The sequence below is a fragment of the Neomonachus schauinslandi genome, chromosome 8 (genome assembly GCF_002201575.2).
Source record: "Neomonachus schauinslandi chromosome 8, ASM220157v2, whole genome shotgun sequence".
Classification (NCBI taxonomy): domain Eukaryota; kingdom Metazoa; phylum Chordata; class Mammalia; order Carnivora; family Phocidae; genus Neomonachus; species Neomonachus schauinslandi.
In genome coordinates this window covers 51,482,198-51,498,171 of record NC_058410.1, presented here as the reverse complement: position 1 = coordinate 51,498,171, position 15,974 = coordinate 51,482,198, and the positions used below count along the sequence as shown (strand labels likewise).

The following is a 15,974-nucleotide window of genomic DNA, read 5'->3' as shown; positions in this document are numbered from 1 at the left end:
CTCCATTTTTCTCCTCTTCCCCGAAAAAAACCACCCGTCCCCCCCTCCCCCCCCCGGGGGAAAAACAAAACCCCCGCGCGCAGAGGGACCCCCCCCCCCCCCCCCCCCCCCCCCCCCCCCCGGGTCCTTGCCCTAAACTTTTCTAACCTCACCAGGCACTCTCCCTTTGCTCACTGCTCAGCTCACGGGCCCGGTGGAGAGTCACCGGACGCCCCACCCCGAGCAAGCCCCGGCCAGGGCTCCTGCCCCCACCATTCCTCCCCCAGCATGTCTTGCCTAGGGGATTCCCAGTGTGGTTCACCCCCTGTGCTGCCTTCAAGCCTCTGCTCAAACGTCACTTTCCCAGCAAGGAGGCCTCATCACCACCGAAAGCACCGTCCCCCGCCCCTCAACACTCTTTAGTCCCCTTCTCCAGATCCGTTTCCCCACAGTGCTAGCCCCACCTCACAGGCTGTACGTGCTGTTTACTGTCCATCTCCCCCATTCTTAGGAGGAGACTTTGTGGGCTCGTCCAATCCTAGTACCCCTGTGCCTGGAATCAGGCCTGGCACACTGTTCCAGAAATCCCTGATGACTGAATGAATTTCACAGGGTGGAAACTAAGGCCCACACAAAGCATGACTGTTCCAGACTCCACTAGGAATTCATGAAGCCTCAAGAACCGTTTATTCAGCACTAGTCTGTACGCTGCACATACAACCGACAGACTGTCATGTCCTCTGGAAACAAAAGTAAGTGGTCCTTACGCAGGCAAGGGAGCTATGAATTTAAAGAAGAGAGAACAAAATCCCGCTTAACTAGGTAACAGCCGGGGACGGGTGCCGTTTGAAGTGCGGCCTCCCTTTCATAGCCTCTCCTGGAAAATTCACGCTAGACATCTTTCCACGCTCCATCTAGGTGGAGGACGCTGGTGGCAGCTTGGGTGAGTTGGTGTCTCCGCATCAGCAGCTCTTACCACTCCAGAGGTGAAAACCAGGCCACTGCCGCTCTCCTTCCACAGCCTCCCAAACCAGAGCTGGGGCCCGCGCTGACCTAAGTGTGTTTGCTGCTCCTCCAGATCCAAAGACGAGGACCTGCTTGTCGTGTCAAGTTCCGTTTCGGAAATATACTAACGATGTTCGCCCTGCCATTCAATGCCATCCGGGTTGACAATCTCAGAAAGTCTTTCTGTTAGCGAATGTTTGAAATCATGGACATTCTTTCCAAGAACACAGAGTCCTTCAGAATCTATCTGGACAGGGCCACTGATGACCACTTCCACGGCCACCACACTGTACGAGCCCCCGATTACTGCAACAGCCTGCTAATGGGTCTCTCCACCTGTGGCTCACCACACCCCACACGACGCTGGGATGATCCTATTAAAATTCTAAGTCCTGTCATCTCACTGCTCTCGTTAAAGTCTTCTCGCTCAGAACAAAAGTCCAGTCTTCACCGTGGCCTCCAACGTTCTGAAGCCTGAGTGCACACCAGAATCACCGAGGAAATTTTTACACAGAGCAGTTCCGAGGCTCTACCCCAGGTTAATTCAATCAGAATCTCTGGGGTTGGGACCAGGCTTTTTCTTTTTTAAAGCTTCTCAGGTGATTGAGGCCCGAGCCTCAGCAGCTCGGCTGGGAGGCCTGTTACACAGATTCCATCCAGTTGCCTCTGCTCTGCACCTACCCGAAGCCTTCTGATGCCCACCACCCTGGCTCAGGCTCAGTCACAACTGCCTCCTGGCATTTCTCTGGCAAGGTGGAAACTCTTGTGTCTCAGGGCTTTGCACCTGCTGTTCCCTCTGCGTGGGATGCTCTTCCCCTGGGCAGGCACAATGGCTGTCTTCGCTCCCCACAGCATTCAGATCTCTATCCAAGGTGTTCCCCCCCATCTGTGAGGCCTTCTCAGACAAGTCCCCACGGAAAAGGGCAGCTCCCCTTCCCACGTCCTGCCCCCTTACCCTGCGTTTAGTTCTTCACAGCACTGACTCCCACCTAACATGCTATGGAGTCATTTTTCCTTGTCTTCCCTGGTCCACAGCAGGGGCTCTGGCCACCTCATTCACTGCTGCAGCCTCAGCACCTAGAGAGAGCGGTGTCTGGGACCCAGGAGCTGTTCTATAAATATGTGTTAAATGGATGAATTAAATGTCACAGAACCTATTCATGATAATGTCTGTAGAAAGATTGTATAGAGATCCCTCTTCATAGAATTCCTACCCTATGAGACACTTATTTTAAGAAAACAAGTTACATTTAAGGAGAAAAATTTGTGTTTTAAAAAAAATGTCCAAAGCAGCATAAACCAATCTGATATATAATTTTAGTAGACAATTTAACAGAATCATTAAAGAACCAAACTGCAGGAGGAAGCTTTTCTTAGAAAAATCTAACAGGTTCATTTTTAAGAAGTGCTCCTTACCAAAAGGTCTAAAAGACCCGCACTTTTACTTTGCTGTTCTTAAATTAAAGAAGTTGACCTGCCCTGATCGATCCTGCCTCCTCTTTATCCCTGAAGCTGATTTTTCTGGAGGTAGCAATGCTTAAGTTGTAAGTACTGGTTCTAGGGGAGGAAGTGGGAAAACCCTCAGTGCTTACGCCACCTGTGTGTGTTTCATTTTACTTTCTTTTTGAAAAAAGTTCTCTCCGTAATCTTCAGCACTGAGGTACACTAGGAGTGAAACACAGAACGACACTCAGACTTGTACTATTTTGTGGTATTAAATGAATTTTCTTTTTTTCTTTTTCTTTTTTTTTAAGTAGGCTCCACAGCCAGCATGGGGCCCAACACAGGACTTGAACTCACAACCCTGAGATCAAGACCTGAGCTGAGATGTAACAGTCAGACACTCAACCGACTGAGCCACCCAGGCGCCCCTCAAAGGAATTTTCACCCAGGAATAGTGCTCAGTAAGCCATCTCTGTGTTGCTAAGAAATAAGAGACGGGATCTCCCCCCAGAATTGTGTCAACAGCCTCCTGCCTTGGACTTTTAAATGGTCTTCGAAAATTCCCACCCGATTTATAACAAATGGAGCCTGAGGAGAGGGCTCATTCTCGCTCTTCTGAGAACGTGAAGTGTACCAGAAAGGAAGGACAGGATGGGAGCTGTACCTGTGTGTGTTCGTAGATGCTTCTTTAGCTGAGACACATCCATGAATTTGCGACGGCAGTGGTTGCATTCCGGTAATGCGTGGCCTTGTCGCAACAATAAAAAAAGTGTCAGTGCCTATATGCGCTCTCTCCCTGCATTTCTTCAGTGATTTGTATTAAAGCACTTCCCTGAAAAATAATCACTTTAAATATGGTACTTCAATTAAAACAACAGTAATTTTTTTTATTAATTTGGTAACAGTTCATATTTTCCTATGCATCTCAACTCACTACTTCCCCAGGAGAGGTGGGACCCTTCCAATCTCCCTAAAAGTAATTTTCTTCTTCCCTGGAAGCATTGGTGCGACTGTGGCCAGTTGACGCCAAGTGTCACTCCCAACCCCTCATTTATTTGTCAGTTGGCAGGGGAGAAAAAGCTAGGTGGGAGAAAGCCTGGACTGACAGCTATGGGGTGGGGATATTTCGGTCTAGGCACCATTAACAACCAATCAGGCACCCTCTTAGTCAAGTGGCACTTCTGAAAGATACCAGTTCTGTAGGGTTTCTGTGTATGGCATCAAAACTGTAGTGTAAAATTAAATATAAATTACAAGGTAGTAGAGAATAACACAAGGACATCTAATTTAGATTGCTTTTTAAGATTCTTTCCCTAAATACAATTTTCCACAGTATGACCCTACTGTTTCAGAAGTAATTTGTATTTATGTTTCTCCCCCACCAATCCAAATTTTCTCTCTTTATTGTACCTGTATGAACTCGGTAATGGCTCTTTAGTTGCCTTTTCTGGCTGAAATATTTTCCACACTGATCACAGGTAAAAGACTTCTGTCCTGCCAAATAAAAAACAAGACACTAAAACATGCAAAAACAACAATAAAACGGTGGGCCCAGGTCCCCATTTTCCATGAATGATAACAAGTGACTTGCTTCCCTAGCCAAATGCCCTCAGTCAAAGCACAGTACCATAAAGGTGCAAAGGTATGTAAGGCAGTAGGGAGTGGTGGGGACTGGAGCAGAACTGGAGAATTCAAGTTTCCCCCAAAGTCACGAAAGTAAAATAATTCTAAGCTCTGGGAGTTAAAACGTGTGTACGTTGAGCTCCCGGTAGCTGGTTCATAAGCCCTAGTTTAAAACAGAACACTGTGCACAACTCTACACTACGGTCTGGCAGAGGCAGACACCACGTGGGAGATGACACCAGGCTGAGAAAAGACCATTCTGACCATGGGAACGTCCAGCCCAGGAACCTGGTGGCAGGTGGCCTTCGGGTGCAAGTCCAGGTACCTGAATGCAGGCTCATGTGCTCCAGCAGCGAGTGCTTGGTGGTGAGAGCCTTGCTGCACACGGTGCAGGTGTAGGGCCGCTCGCCTGTGTGCATCCGGGCGTGGACCTGCAGGGAGTGCTTCTGAGCAAAGCCTTTCCCGCACTCATTACATTTGAAAGGTCGCTCCCCTGGAATGAGAGCCCCAGAAGCGTGGTGTGAGCAAGAACATGCACATCTTGGTTTCCTCCTAAATTAAAACGACAATCAAGGGATTTCTCTTAATAGGCACATATCCCAAAGGCCCAGCACAGGAGAGAAAACATCAGCAATAAAATCTGGCAAGCCGGGACAGATGACTCCGACACCAGCAACGAGGAGTGCTGAGCTACAACCTAAGACAGAGCCTCCACAATGCTCAGCCATCGGTGGCACCTGTTATCTCTGAAAGTGGGGGCTAGGGGGGCAAATGACCATCTGTGTCAAAGGCACTTAGACCCCCTCCACAAGGCCCAAGGAGCCAGAAGACTGGCCCACTCCCCAACAAAGGATGGGGGCTGTTCTCTGAAGAAGGCAAAACAAACAGTCTCTGGACTGAGGGTCTCCAGGCACAGTGGAGTAGGACTGCCCCAGGGACGGCAAGTCCAAGTTTATATTGGGGGTGATGAGATTGCCCAGCCTTCTCCCCTGCTCCCGCTCCAGACACTGGCAGGCAGGCCCAGAGCCTCAGGTGGGAGGGCAGAACATCTTCTTCGGGAACATGGTGGGTCAGAGTAAGGGGGCTGCAGCTGGGATGCCAGGTGTTGGGGAGGGAGTGGGGTCCAGCCACACCACCCCCAGTGAGGCCGCCGTCTACAGGCCCGCTCCACACCCACGCGGTGGCCAGTAGCTAGCAGTCAACCATTCCAGCATAGGATTAAATGTGATTTTTTTTAAAACCACCATTCAAGGAAGGCCTTTTAGTAGCAGAAACAGATACCAAAACAGATCAGAAAAAAAAAAGCAACTTGCGGAAAACAGAGGCTGCCCAAGGGGAAGAAAACGGTAAAAACTGACAAACAAGCGACTGCTGTTATTAACCTGCTCACAGAGGGAAGATACTACACTGTGAACCAAAAAGAGGATTCACAATAACTAAAAAAAAAAAAAAATTCAGAGAAAAAGGGCTCCTAGAAGTAAAACAGTAAGAGTAGAAAGATAAAGGGGAAATCTCCCAGAATGTAGAGCCAAAAGTGATGGGAATTAAGAGGTAAGGACTTTAGAGGGTGGGTCCAGAGGTTCAACATCCAAATTCCAGCGAGTTCTAGAAAGAGAGAGCACAGAAAACTGACGGGAGATACCATCCATGAAGGAACTGAAAGACAGGAGTTTCCAAACTGTATGGATCTACGGGTAGCCACTGAAATGGGACAAAAACAGACCCACGCTAAAGTGAGTCACTGCAAAATTTCAGAATACTGGGGGCAAAAGGGAACATCCTACATGCTGTTTTCCCTAACAAATGTTAGAGAACTATTTAACTCTCTCAACTATCCTCTATTACAGTTCAACAAATATTTCCCAAGTGTCTACCTTGTTTAAAGAACCAGAGTTCAAGGTTCTCAACCCATCTTTCAAAAACACCAAGGCCCCAATTAAATCAGCTCTGGGGCTGCTGCCCAGTCACTGGTGGTTTTAGAAGCTCCCTAGGTGATTCTACTGGGTGGTCAGGTTGAGAACCACAGGGCTAGCTCTGCTGGATGAGAGGAGCCTTAACTACTACTAGTCCCTATACTTAAGTTGACAATTAGGTTGAGGGGTATTTAACTGGTAACTACAACCCGACCCAAAGCAGAGTGAGTTAAGTAAGGGAGGGCTCAAAGGAGGAAGGGATTTCTGGCTAGGGCCGCACTATCCAATATGGTGCCAGTTAAATTAATTAAAATAAAAAATTCAGTTCCTCAGTCACACCACATGTCAAGCTCAAAATCACACGTGGCTAGCAACCACCATATACAGTGCAGATACAGAACACTTCTGTCCTCACAAAAGGGTCTATTGGCCAGCGCTGGGCCAGAGGGACCAAAAAGAAGACATTTAAAGCTAAATGGCTGAGTGAGCAAGCTGTCCCCACAGACCTGGGCAAAAGCATAGCTACAGTCAAGATGAATGTTCACGAATCAGAAAGCAGAGTAAATCTGGCTAGAGTTTGACACCCGGGCATTAAAGCCTGGAACCAATGACTCACAAATAAGAACAGGGTTCTGCAATCAGGCTACCTGGGTTCAAATCCCAGCTCTGTCACTAAACGGATGACCTGGGCAAATTATTTCTAGGACTTGGTCTCTTCATCTGTCCAATGGGGATAACATTCCCTATCTCATAGGCCTGTTGTAAGAACTAACCGCAGTAATATGCACGTAAAGGCCCCATTATAATGCCCATCACATGGAAGTTGCACAATCAATGAAAGCTATCATCATCCCTCCAAAACAAGCTCCACTAAGCTGCGAAAGTATAATTACCCGTGTGGCTCCTCTGGTGGATTGCCAAAAAGTGATTGTACTTAAACACTTTGCCACAGTCCTTACAACAGGCCTCAGGGCCCCCCGGGCGCTTTCTCTTTCCACAGACCCTTTTGGCTGAACTCTGCTCGTCTTCATCCCCGACAAGTTTGTAATCTTTAAGTTTGACGGACCTCCGAATCCTCCGCTTGCTGTACCGACTCTGGCTGTCCTGCCCATCCTGGGTCTTGGGATCACAGTTCTCATCTTTTTCAGCTGGCGTTTCCTCCCCTCTACATGGCTCAGAGGCAGGCTCAGCCTCTTCCATTTCTTTCGCTGGAATCTGTTCATTCAGTACGCCATTGTCTCCCTCTTTCACTACAAAGTTATGTCTATTTTGAACTGAATTGTTTACTCTCAGCTGTATTTCTTCCTCTGCAGCCAGCTGTGATTTCCCCTCCTGCACACTGTTCACTTTTCTCGGTCTTCCCCGCTTCCGTTTCGGAGGATCATTTTTCTTATTAGAAATCACCACCACTGGAGTGCCAGCAGTGTTCAGAGTCGTTGGCTTTGGGGAACTATGATTATTTTGAAAATCCGTGTAAGCCTTTACCAGGTCATAGACCTTTAAGAACTGAGCGGTGGCCAGGATTTGTTCTGCGCTTTTCTCACTGGCCTGGAGACAACCGGTGTAGATAAACTCCAGCAGGATACCAAATGTGTCGGCAACCATGCCTTCCAGCATATAAATGGACTGGCCGATCTCCCCCTCTTCAGCAAACATCATTGAGAAGTATTCACTACTGGCAGCGAGTAAGGCTTTGTGAGCCCGGAAATGCACATTCTCCACGATTAACGTAATGTCACAGAGGAAGCCCTTCTTCCGCTGAGCCTCAAAACTGGCCAGAACAGTGTCACTGTGAGTGTCTGAGTGTACAACGAGCTGCCCAGAAGGCTCCGATGACGTTTCTGCCATTTTCTTTAGAGGCCAAGAAGCCCGAAGCCTGAAATTAGAAAATAATGATTAAAAAGGAGGAAGCATCATCTAACAGGTTAAACCTAGCCCAAGTGAACCTACTACTCGCTTCACACTGTTAAATGAATTTGACCATTGACCACTTTCAGAAGTCGACTTAAAAACTTAGCATGCCATTCTCACCCTTGTTATACCATGACCTAGTTGGGTGAATTTCCAACATCCATGTTACTTCTCGGGGTCTGCTTTCTCCTCTGTAAAATGAAGGAATGGGAATCAAGCATCTTGAAAGTCCTTCCCCGGCACTAACTTTCCACAGTTGCACGCAGACCAGAATGGAAACTACAGTGTCTCGATTTCACGCATTAACCATTTTGTCTGTGAAAACAGAAAAAGGGAGCAAATAAAATGTATACGAGCGAAATGAATCTGGGGGTAGCTGCAACTGAGTAATAACCGAAGGCGCATCGGCCCTCGCTTTGGAAGGGCTGGCATGATCGCCCAGGCTGGCCGCCAGGCAGCGCACAACGCGGCGGGCGGACGATTCCCCCGGAGCCCGGGGCCCGCATGGCTGGGCCCCCACTCCCGGCCCGGGCCCCCTCGAGCGGGACAGGGGAGCGTATGGCTGGGCAGTACTCGACGCGGCCGCAGGTCCCGCGCCCACGGTTGGCGGGCCCGGGGCGGACCTACCTCTCGCGGCGCCCGGCCCAGCCCGCGGCCTGGCGGGCGCACTGGCGCCGGGCCCGCCCTGGCGCCCCGCTCCGCAGAACCCGCCGCCGGGGTTCCTGCGCCGCCCGGGCTGGGGCCTCTGCGCCCCCGCGGCCGCCGCGGCTGCCAACCCGGAAGCGCCGGCGCCGCGAGCCTGCGCGCGGACGCCGGACCACGTGGGCGCGGAGGCGCCCGGGGCGGGGCGGTGCGGCCCGGAGAGCCCGGGCGGCTCTGGCGACTCCCCTGAACTGGGGGCGGCGGATGGGGCGTGGCGTTGTCGCTCCGCAGTTGTGTACGTTTTATGTCATGATAGACGGCATGTATCTCAGCGGCACCTTAATCAACTTCCCAGATGCGGAAGCTCGCGTTAAGGTCTCGAATGTGTGACCAATGAATGAAATCGCCTTTACATTCTTTACCATCATCGTCACTGTCATCATCTAACGCTAATATAATAATTGTTATTATTTGCCTCCTAATTATTTTGCACATCTGTCTTCTCCTTTTCCTTCCCACTTCCAATGCCTAGTCCAAGGGAGTGAAGAGAGGCGCTCTATCTAGTCGGACAGATATGGGTACTGAGTAATCTTGGGCAGATTCCTTATCCTCTCAACCTTGTTTACCTTACCTATAAAATGGAGATGTTAACACTAGTGTCAGCTGGGTTGGGTAGCTGTGAGTAAACGAGATTACGTAGGTAATGGATTGAGTGTCTGGTTTAATTCATATCTACTATGATTAAAATTATCATTATGGTTATTCAGGTTTTCCTTGTCTTTCTGACCAGTCTTAGTTGCAGTGCTGTTCTCTCCAATACACAGGAGTAGGGAGATCTCTCCAAGTACAGATCACTCCCGGAGACTGGAGTCATTCCCCTGATTAAAATCCAATGGGGCTTCCATGTACCCTCCTAATAAAGGCCAAGCTTCTTGATATGGTCTACAAGCCCCTGCCAAATTCAGTCCCCTCCTACTTCTCTCTCCAACTATTTCAGCATTTTCACTCTCTCAATTTATGATTCACCAATACCTAATTGCTTATACAGATCTTCCTCCACTTACAATGGCGGTGTGTCGTGATAAAACCATCGTAATTTGAAAATATCATAAGTTAAAAATATTCTAAGTCATTTAATACACCTAACCTACTGAACATAATAGCTTAGCCTAGCCTACCTTAAACATGCTCAGAACACGGACATTGGCCTGCAGTTGAGCAAAACCATCTAACACAAAGCCTATTTGTGAATGTTGTGAATGTTGATTATCTCCTGTAATTTATTGAATACTGTACTGAAAGTGAAAAACGGAATGGCTGTCTGAGTACAGAGTGGTTGTAAGTGTATGGGTTGTTCACCCTCATCATGATCCTGTGGCTGACTGGGAGCTGCAGCTTGCTCCCACTGACCAGCATCACGAGAGGGCATCCTGCTGCATATCATAGCCTGGCAAATGATCAAAATTCAAAATTTAAAGTACAGTTTCTGCTGAATGTGTATTGCTTTCGGCATCATTGTAAAATCGAAAAATTCTAAGTCAAACTGTCGTAAGTCAGGGACCATCTGTAATTTATCCCTCCCAAGACACACTTCCAGATCTCCAGCATGCCATTTATGAGCCTCCAAGATTTTTTATTTATTTATTTTTAAGATTTTCATTTATTTGAGAGAGAGCCAGAGAGAGAACATGAGCAGAGGGGAGGGGCAGAGGCAGAAGCAGACTCCCCACTAAGCAGGGAGCTCAATGTGGGGCTCGATCCCAGGACCCTGAGATCATGACCTGAGCCGAAGGCAGAAGCCTAACCGACTGAGCCACCCAGGCGCCCCAGCCTCCAAGATTTTGAAATTGAAGATGTAATTACCAGCCTGGCTTTTTAAAAATTTTACTAGTTTGTATTAAATTAGCCCCTTCTCTGAGGTCTTCCCTTTGTCTTGAATTGCCTCTAAACCCTAGGATTTGTGCGGGTCCAAGTGAGATGGGGTACCCTGCCTGACTTCTACATCAGCAGAAAGAGAAGTCAATCTAAGGGGTCAGCTACCCCATTATTTCTCATTGCCACAGAACTGCAGGAAAAACATTGCTCCTACACAGGTCCTCAATCCAACAGCAGAAAATAACTCAGGGCCCAGTTAAGCCAGGCACTCCCACTCCTGTTTCAGTCACTACTCACTACAGCCCAAGCTCTGTGACCGGAGGTGGGTCTGGGGGATCTTCCTGCATCTGCCGCTCACCGCAGAAACAGTCCTTTCTTCAAGGCAATTTTGTTTAGGATCCGTGTTGGCTTTTCTTGAACTATTTATTGTTGTTCTCTTTGGTTATGGCCAGCTGCTTTACCTTCAGCTGATCTTCATAACTTTGAATCTTGCAGAACAGGTTTTGGGGTGCCAATTATTCATCCAACAAATATTTTTTCAATGCCTACTAAGTGCCAGGCTCTGTGTCAGGTGCTGGGGATACAGCAACTAACAAGGCCCTTGCCCCCATGAGCCTTACACTCTACTAAGAGGAAAAAGGACAAAAACACAAGTAAACAGATCATGTAGTTTCAGAAAGTGTTAAGCGTTATAATGATGATGAAGATTGGCAGGGAAAGTGAAGTGAGCAGGGTGACATTGAGCTGAGATGTAAATGATATGGAGCCAGCTTTGTGAAGATCTGGAATAAGAATGTTCCAGGTAAGGGAAAAGCAAGCATAAAGGCTCTGAGACTGGAAGTGAGTTTGCTACTCTTGAGGGACAGAAAGGCTGGTGGCTGGGAGCATAGTCAATGAGCGGGGAGGAGATTGGAAGTAAGGTTGCCAGATCAGACAACCTAGTACAACCTAGTCCTAGTCCTAGTAAGGTTGCTAGGACATCCAGCAAAATTTGAATTTCAGATAAACAATGAACAATATAGCATAGAGCATTCCTGTACTAAAAATATGTATGTGATCATCTGAAATTCAGATTTAATTGAGCATCCTGTGTTTTATCTGACAATCTTCATTGGAAAGGATGTCTGATTCTGACAATACAGGAAGTTAAATTATGAAAGCCTTTTATGAAAATTATGAAAAACACTTCCACTACAGGATAGCTAGAAATGACAGCACAAAATGCGTAACAGAACTTAAAGGAAAGTAAGGGGCCAAAAAATAGAGGGAATTGAAATCAGAGTAGTAAACTAGTCTTGGAGCCATGGAAATCCTAAGCCATGGTGTTTAGTGAAACCAGAAGCTAGAGGCTTAGGTTTTAATGGGTAAACTGGGACCAGAAGACAATGCCTTTGATGTGTATGAGGCAGGGAGTCGGAACAGAAGCCCTGCTGCAGAAACCAGGCCCCTCAAAAGGGCTACAATCTCCATGAAAGGGTGGGCTAGAAAAAAAAAAAAATCTGCCTTCTGGCAAAGGGAGAGAGCAAGAGAACATATCTTTCTTGGCCTCGGCTTCAGGTGAGGAGAAAAAGTCAACTCCAAAAATTTGTAACCATTCATAATTTTAAAAAGAACCACTACTCGGAAAGTCCTTCCAGAAGTTAAAATGTAATCAATGAAATTTAAAAATCAATGGATAATAGTTCAGTAACGCTTATACATAACCACACACAAAACTCCATGGACAGATTAAATAGTTGAAGTTGATCTACCTAAAAGGTAAATCTAAAAATATTGCCCATAAAGCTAGTCTGAAAAAAGGAGATAGAAAGTATGGAAGAGAGGTCAAGGGACACAGAGAACAGAATAAGAATGATTTGTCATATAATCTAACTGGGATTCCAGATAGATTAGTGAGAATGAGAGAGAAACAATATTTAAAGATGCTGATGAGAATTTTCCCAAATTGGTGCAAAACACAAATCTACAGACTTGGAAAACAAATTCCAAGAAGGCTAAACAAACAAAAATTCACGACAAGATACATTGTAGTCAAAGTGCAGAACATCAAAGATAAAGAGATCTTAAAAGGATGTAGAAAGAAAATACTAATTACCTATCAAAGAAACCCAGTTCACTGACAGCTGACTTTTCGACAGCAATAGCAGAAGCAAGAAGTCTTTGGTGGAGTGATATTTTCAAAATTTACCTATTTCTTCCCCTTTTAAATAGACTTTATTTTTTAGAATAGTTTTAGGTTCACAGCAAGATTGAGCAGAAAGTACAGAGAGTTTCCACACGGCCCCTGTCCCCAACATGCGCGGCCTCTCCTACCGTAACCTCCAGCATCAGAGTGGTACATTTATTACAGTTGATGAACCTACACAGACACATCATTATCACCCAAAGTCCACAGTTTACATTAGGGTTCACTCTCCATGTTGTACAGTTAATGCGTTTGGACAAATGTATAATGACATGAATCCACCATTATAGTATCCTATAGAATTGTTTCACTGCCCTAAAAATCCTCTGTGCTCTGACTATTCATCCTTCTTTCACTGCTAACTTCTGAAATCAATTGATCTTTTTACTGTCTCCATGTGCCTTTTCTGGAATATCATATAGTTGGAATCACACAGTATGTGACCTTTTCAGATTGGCTTCTTTCACTTAGCAATATGCATTTAAGTTTTCTCCATGTCTTTCCATAGCTTCATAGTTCATTTCTTTTTAGTGGTGAATAATATTTCATTGTCTGGATGTACCACAGTTTATTTATACATTCACCTAACGAAGGACATCTTGGTTGCTTCCATGTTGTGGCAATTGCTCCTATAAGCATCTTTGCGCAGGTTTTTGTGTGGGCATAAGTTTTCACCTCTTTTGGGTAAATACCAAGGAGTGCTATTGCTGGTTCATATGGTAAGAGTATGTTTAGTTGTTTAGTTTTGTAATCAACTGCCAAGTTGTCTTCCAAAGTGACTGTAGCATTTTGCATTCCCACCAGCAATGATCAGAGTTCCTGTTATTCCACATCCTTATTAGCATTTGGTATTGTCAGTGTTCTGGATTTTGGCCATTCTAATAGGTGTGTAGTGGTATCTTGTTGTTTTAATTTGCATTTCCCTAATGACATTATATCGAGCAGCTTTTCATGTGCATATTTCCATCTGCATATCTTCTTTGGTGAATTGTCTGTTCAGGTCTGTTACTCATTTTTAGACTGGGTTATTAATTTTCTTATTATTGAGTTTTAAGAATTCTCTGTGTATTTTGAGTAACTGTCTTTAATCAGATATATATTTTTGCAAGTATTTTCTCCCAGGTTGAGGTTTGTCCTCTTATTATTTTGACAAGGTCTTGCAGAAGTTTTTAATTTTAATGAAGTCCAGTTTATCAGTCATTTCTTTCATGGATCATGCCTTTGGCATTGTATCTAAAAAGTCATTGCCATACTCAAGGTCATCTAGGTTCTCCCATGTTGTCTTCTAGGGATTTTATAGTTTTGCATTTTACATTTTGATCTGTGATCCATTTTGAGGTGATTTTATGAAGGGTGTAAAATCTGTGTCTAGATTCATTTTTTTCCACGTGGATGTCCAGCACCAATTGTTGGAAAGACCATCTTTGCTCCTTTGTCAAAGATCAGTTGACTGTATATAATTATGTGGGCTCTCTTTTCTGTTCCACTAATCTGTCTATTATTTTGCCAAAATGACACTGTCTTGATTATTGTAGCCTTATAATAAATGTTGAAGTTGGGTGGTGTAAGTCCTCTGACTTTGTTCTTTTCCTTCAATATTATGCTGGCTATTCTGGGTCTTTTGCCTCTCCATACAAACTTCAGAATTAGTTTGTTGGTATTCACAACATAACTTACCGGGATTTTGATTGGGATTGCGTTGAATATGCAGATCAAGTTGGGAGGACTGAGATCTTGACAGTATGGTCTTCCTATCCGTGGACATGGAATATCTCTCCTTTTAGTTAGTTCTTTGATTTCATTCAACAATTTTGAAGTTTTCCTCATATACATATTATATGTATTTTGTTAGATTTATACCTAAGTATTTTATTTGGGTGCTAATATAAATGGTATTGTGTTTTCAATTTCAAATTCCATTTGTTCATTGCTGGTATATATGAAAGTGATTGACTTTTATATATTAACATTGTTTACTGTAACCTTGCTGTAATCACTTGTTAATTCCAGGTTTTTTTGGTTGATTTTGTATTTTCTTTTTTTTTTTAAAGATTTTATTTATTTATTTGAGAGAGAGAGAATGAGAGAGAGCACATGAGAGGGGGGAGGGTCAGAGGGAGAAGCAGACTCCCTGCCAAGCAGGGAGCTCGATGCAGGACTCGATCCAGGGACTCCAGGATCGTGACCTGAGCCGAAGGCAGTCGCTTAACCAACTGAGCCACCCAGGCGCCCCGATTCTTTGTATTTTCTACATAGAGTATCGTGTTGTCTGTGAACAAAGGCATTTTTATTTCTTCCTTCTCAATTAGTATAACTTTTACTTCCTTTTCTTGTATTACTGCATTAGTTAGGACTTCCAGTATGATGTTGAAAGAGTAGTGAGAGGGAACATCTTTATTTTTGATCCTAGTGGGGAAGCTTCTAGTTTCTCACCATTAAGTATGGTATAAGCTTCAAGTTTTTGTAAATGATCTATCAAGTTGAAGCTCTCATCTATTCCTAGTTCAGTGAGAGTTTCTGTAATGAATGAGTGTTGGGTTTTGTCAAATGCTTTTTCTGCATCTATTGATATGACCATGTAATTTTTCTTTAACCTGTTAATGTGGTGGATTACATTAACTGATTTTTGAATGTTGAACCAGCCTTGCGTACCTGGGATAAATTTCACTTGGTTGTGGTGTATAAGTCTTTCTATACTTATTGGATTCAATTTGCTAATATTTTGCTTAGCGTTTTTACATCCATGTTCATGAGAGATATTGGTCTATAGTTTTCTTTTCTTGTAATGTCTTGGTCTAGTTTTGGTATTAGGGTATTAGGGTAGTGATATCCCCATAGAATGAATTAGAAGGTATTCCCTCAGCTTCTATCTTCTGAAAGAGATTGATAGAGAAATAGAGATTTTGTAGAGAAATGGTATAATTTCTTCCTTAAATGTTTGATAGAATTTACCAGTGAACCATCTGGGCCTGGCACTTCCCATTTTGGAAGGTTATTATTTATTGATTCAATTTTTAAAATAGATATAGGCTTATTGAGATTGTCTATTTCTAATTTTTTATATCATAAAATTATCATAATGAACAAGGACAAAATCAAAACAGTTTTGGACAAATAAAAATTGAAAGCATTAACCCCCAACAAACCCTACTATAGGAAGGAAAATAACCCTACAAGGAAAGTCTGAGATGTAGGAAGGACTGGTGACAGAGAGAAAAACAGCAAACATGGGGGAAATCTAAATAAACACTGATTATGAAAAGAAAATGTCTAATTTGGATAATAAATAAACTAGGTCTGAAATATTGAATAAAATAGCATTTAAGATGGCAAGCTGGTGAATACTATTAAGTGTTTTAAGGATAGAGGTATTGATTATCTTCAGACTAAGCATTCAT

At 44.7% G+C, this 15,974-nt stretch overlaps 1 protein-coding gene across 2 annotated transcripts in view; it reads right to left on the bottom strand.

Moving 5' to 3' along the window:
- The window catches only part of ZBTB24 (zinc finger and BTB domain containing 24), an 11,665-nt gene extending 3,565 nt beyond the window's left edge, over window positions 1-8,100 (bottom strand). For both annotated transcript variants that reach the window (XM_021693237.2, XM_021693238.1), the window contains exons 1-5: window positions 7,995-8,100; window positions 6,857-7,839; window positions 4,376-4,543; window positions 3,838-3,921; window positions 3,092-3,175 (exon numbers count right to left, since the gene is read on the bottom strand). In XM_021693237.2, the coding sequence (XP_021548912.1) occupies window positions 3,092-3,175; window positions 3,838-3,921; window positions 4,376-4,543; window positions 6,857-7,811 (1,291 nt within the window). In that variant the 5' untranslated portion in view covers window positions 7,812-7,839; window positions 7,995-8,100. The remainder of the gene's footprint in view (window positions 1-3,091; window positions 3,176-3,837; window positions 3,922-4,375; window positions 4,544-6,856; window positions 7,840-7,994) is intronic.
- Between the last annotated feature and the right edge of the window lie 7,874 nt (window positions 8,101-15,974).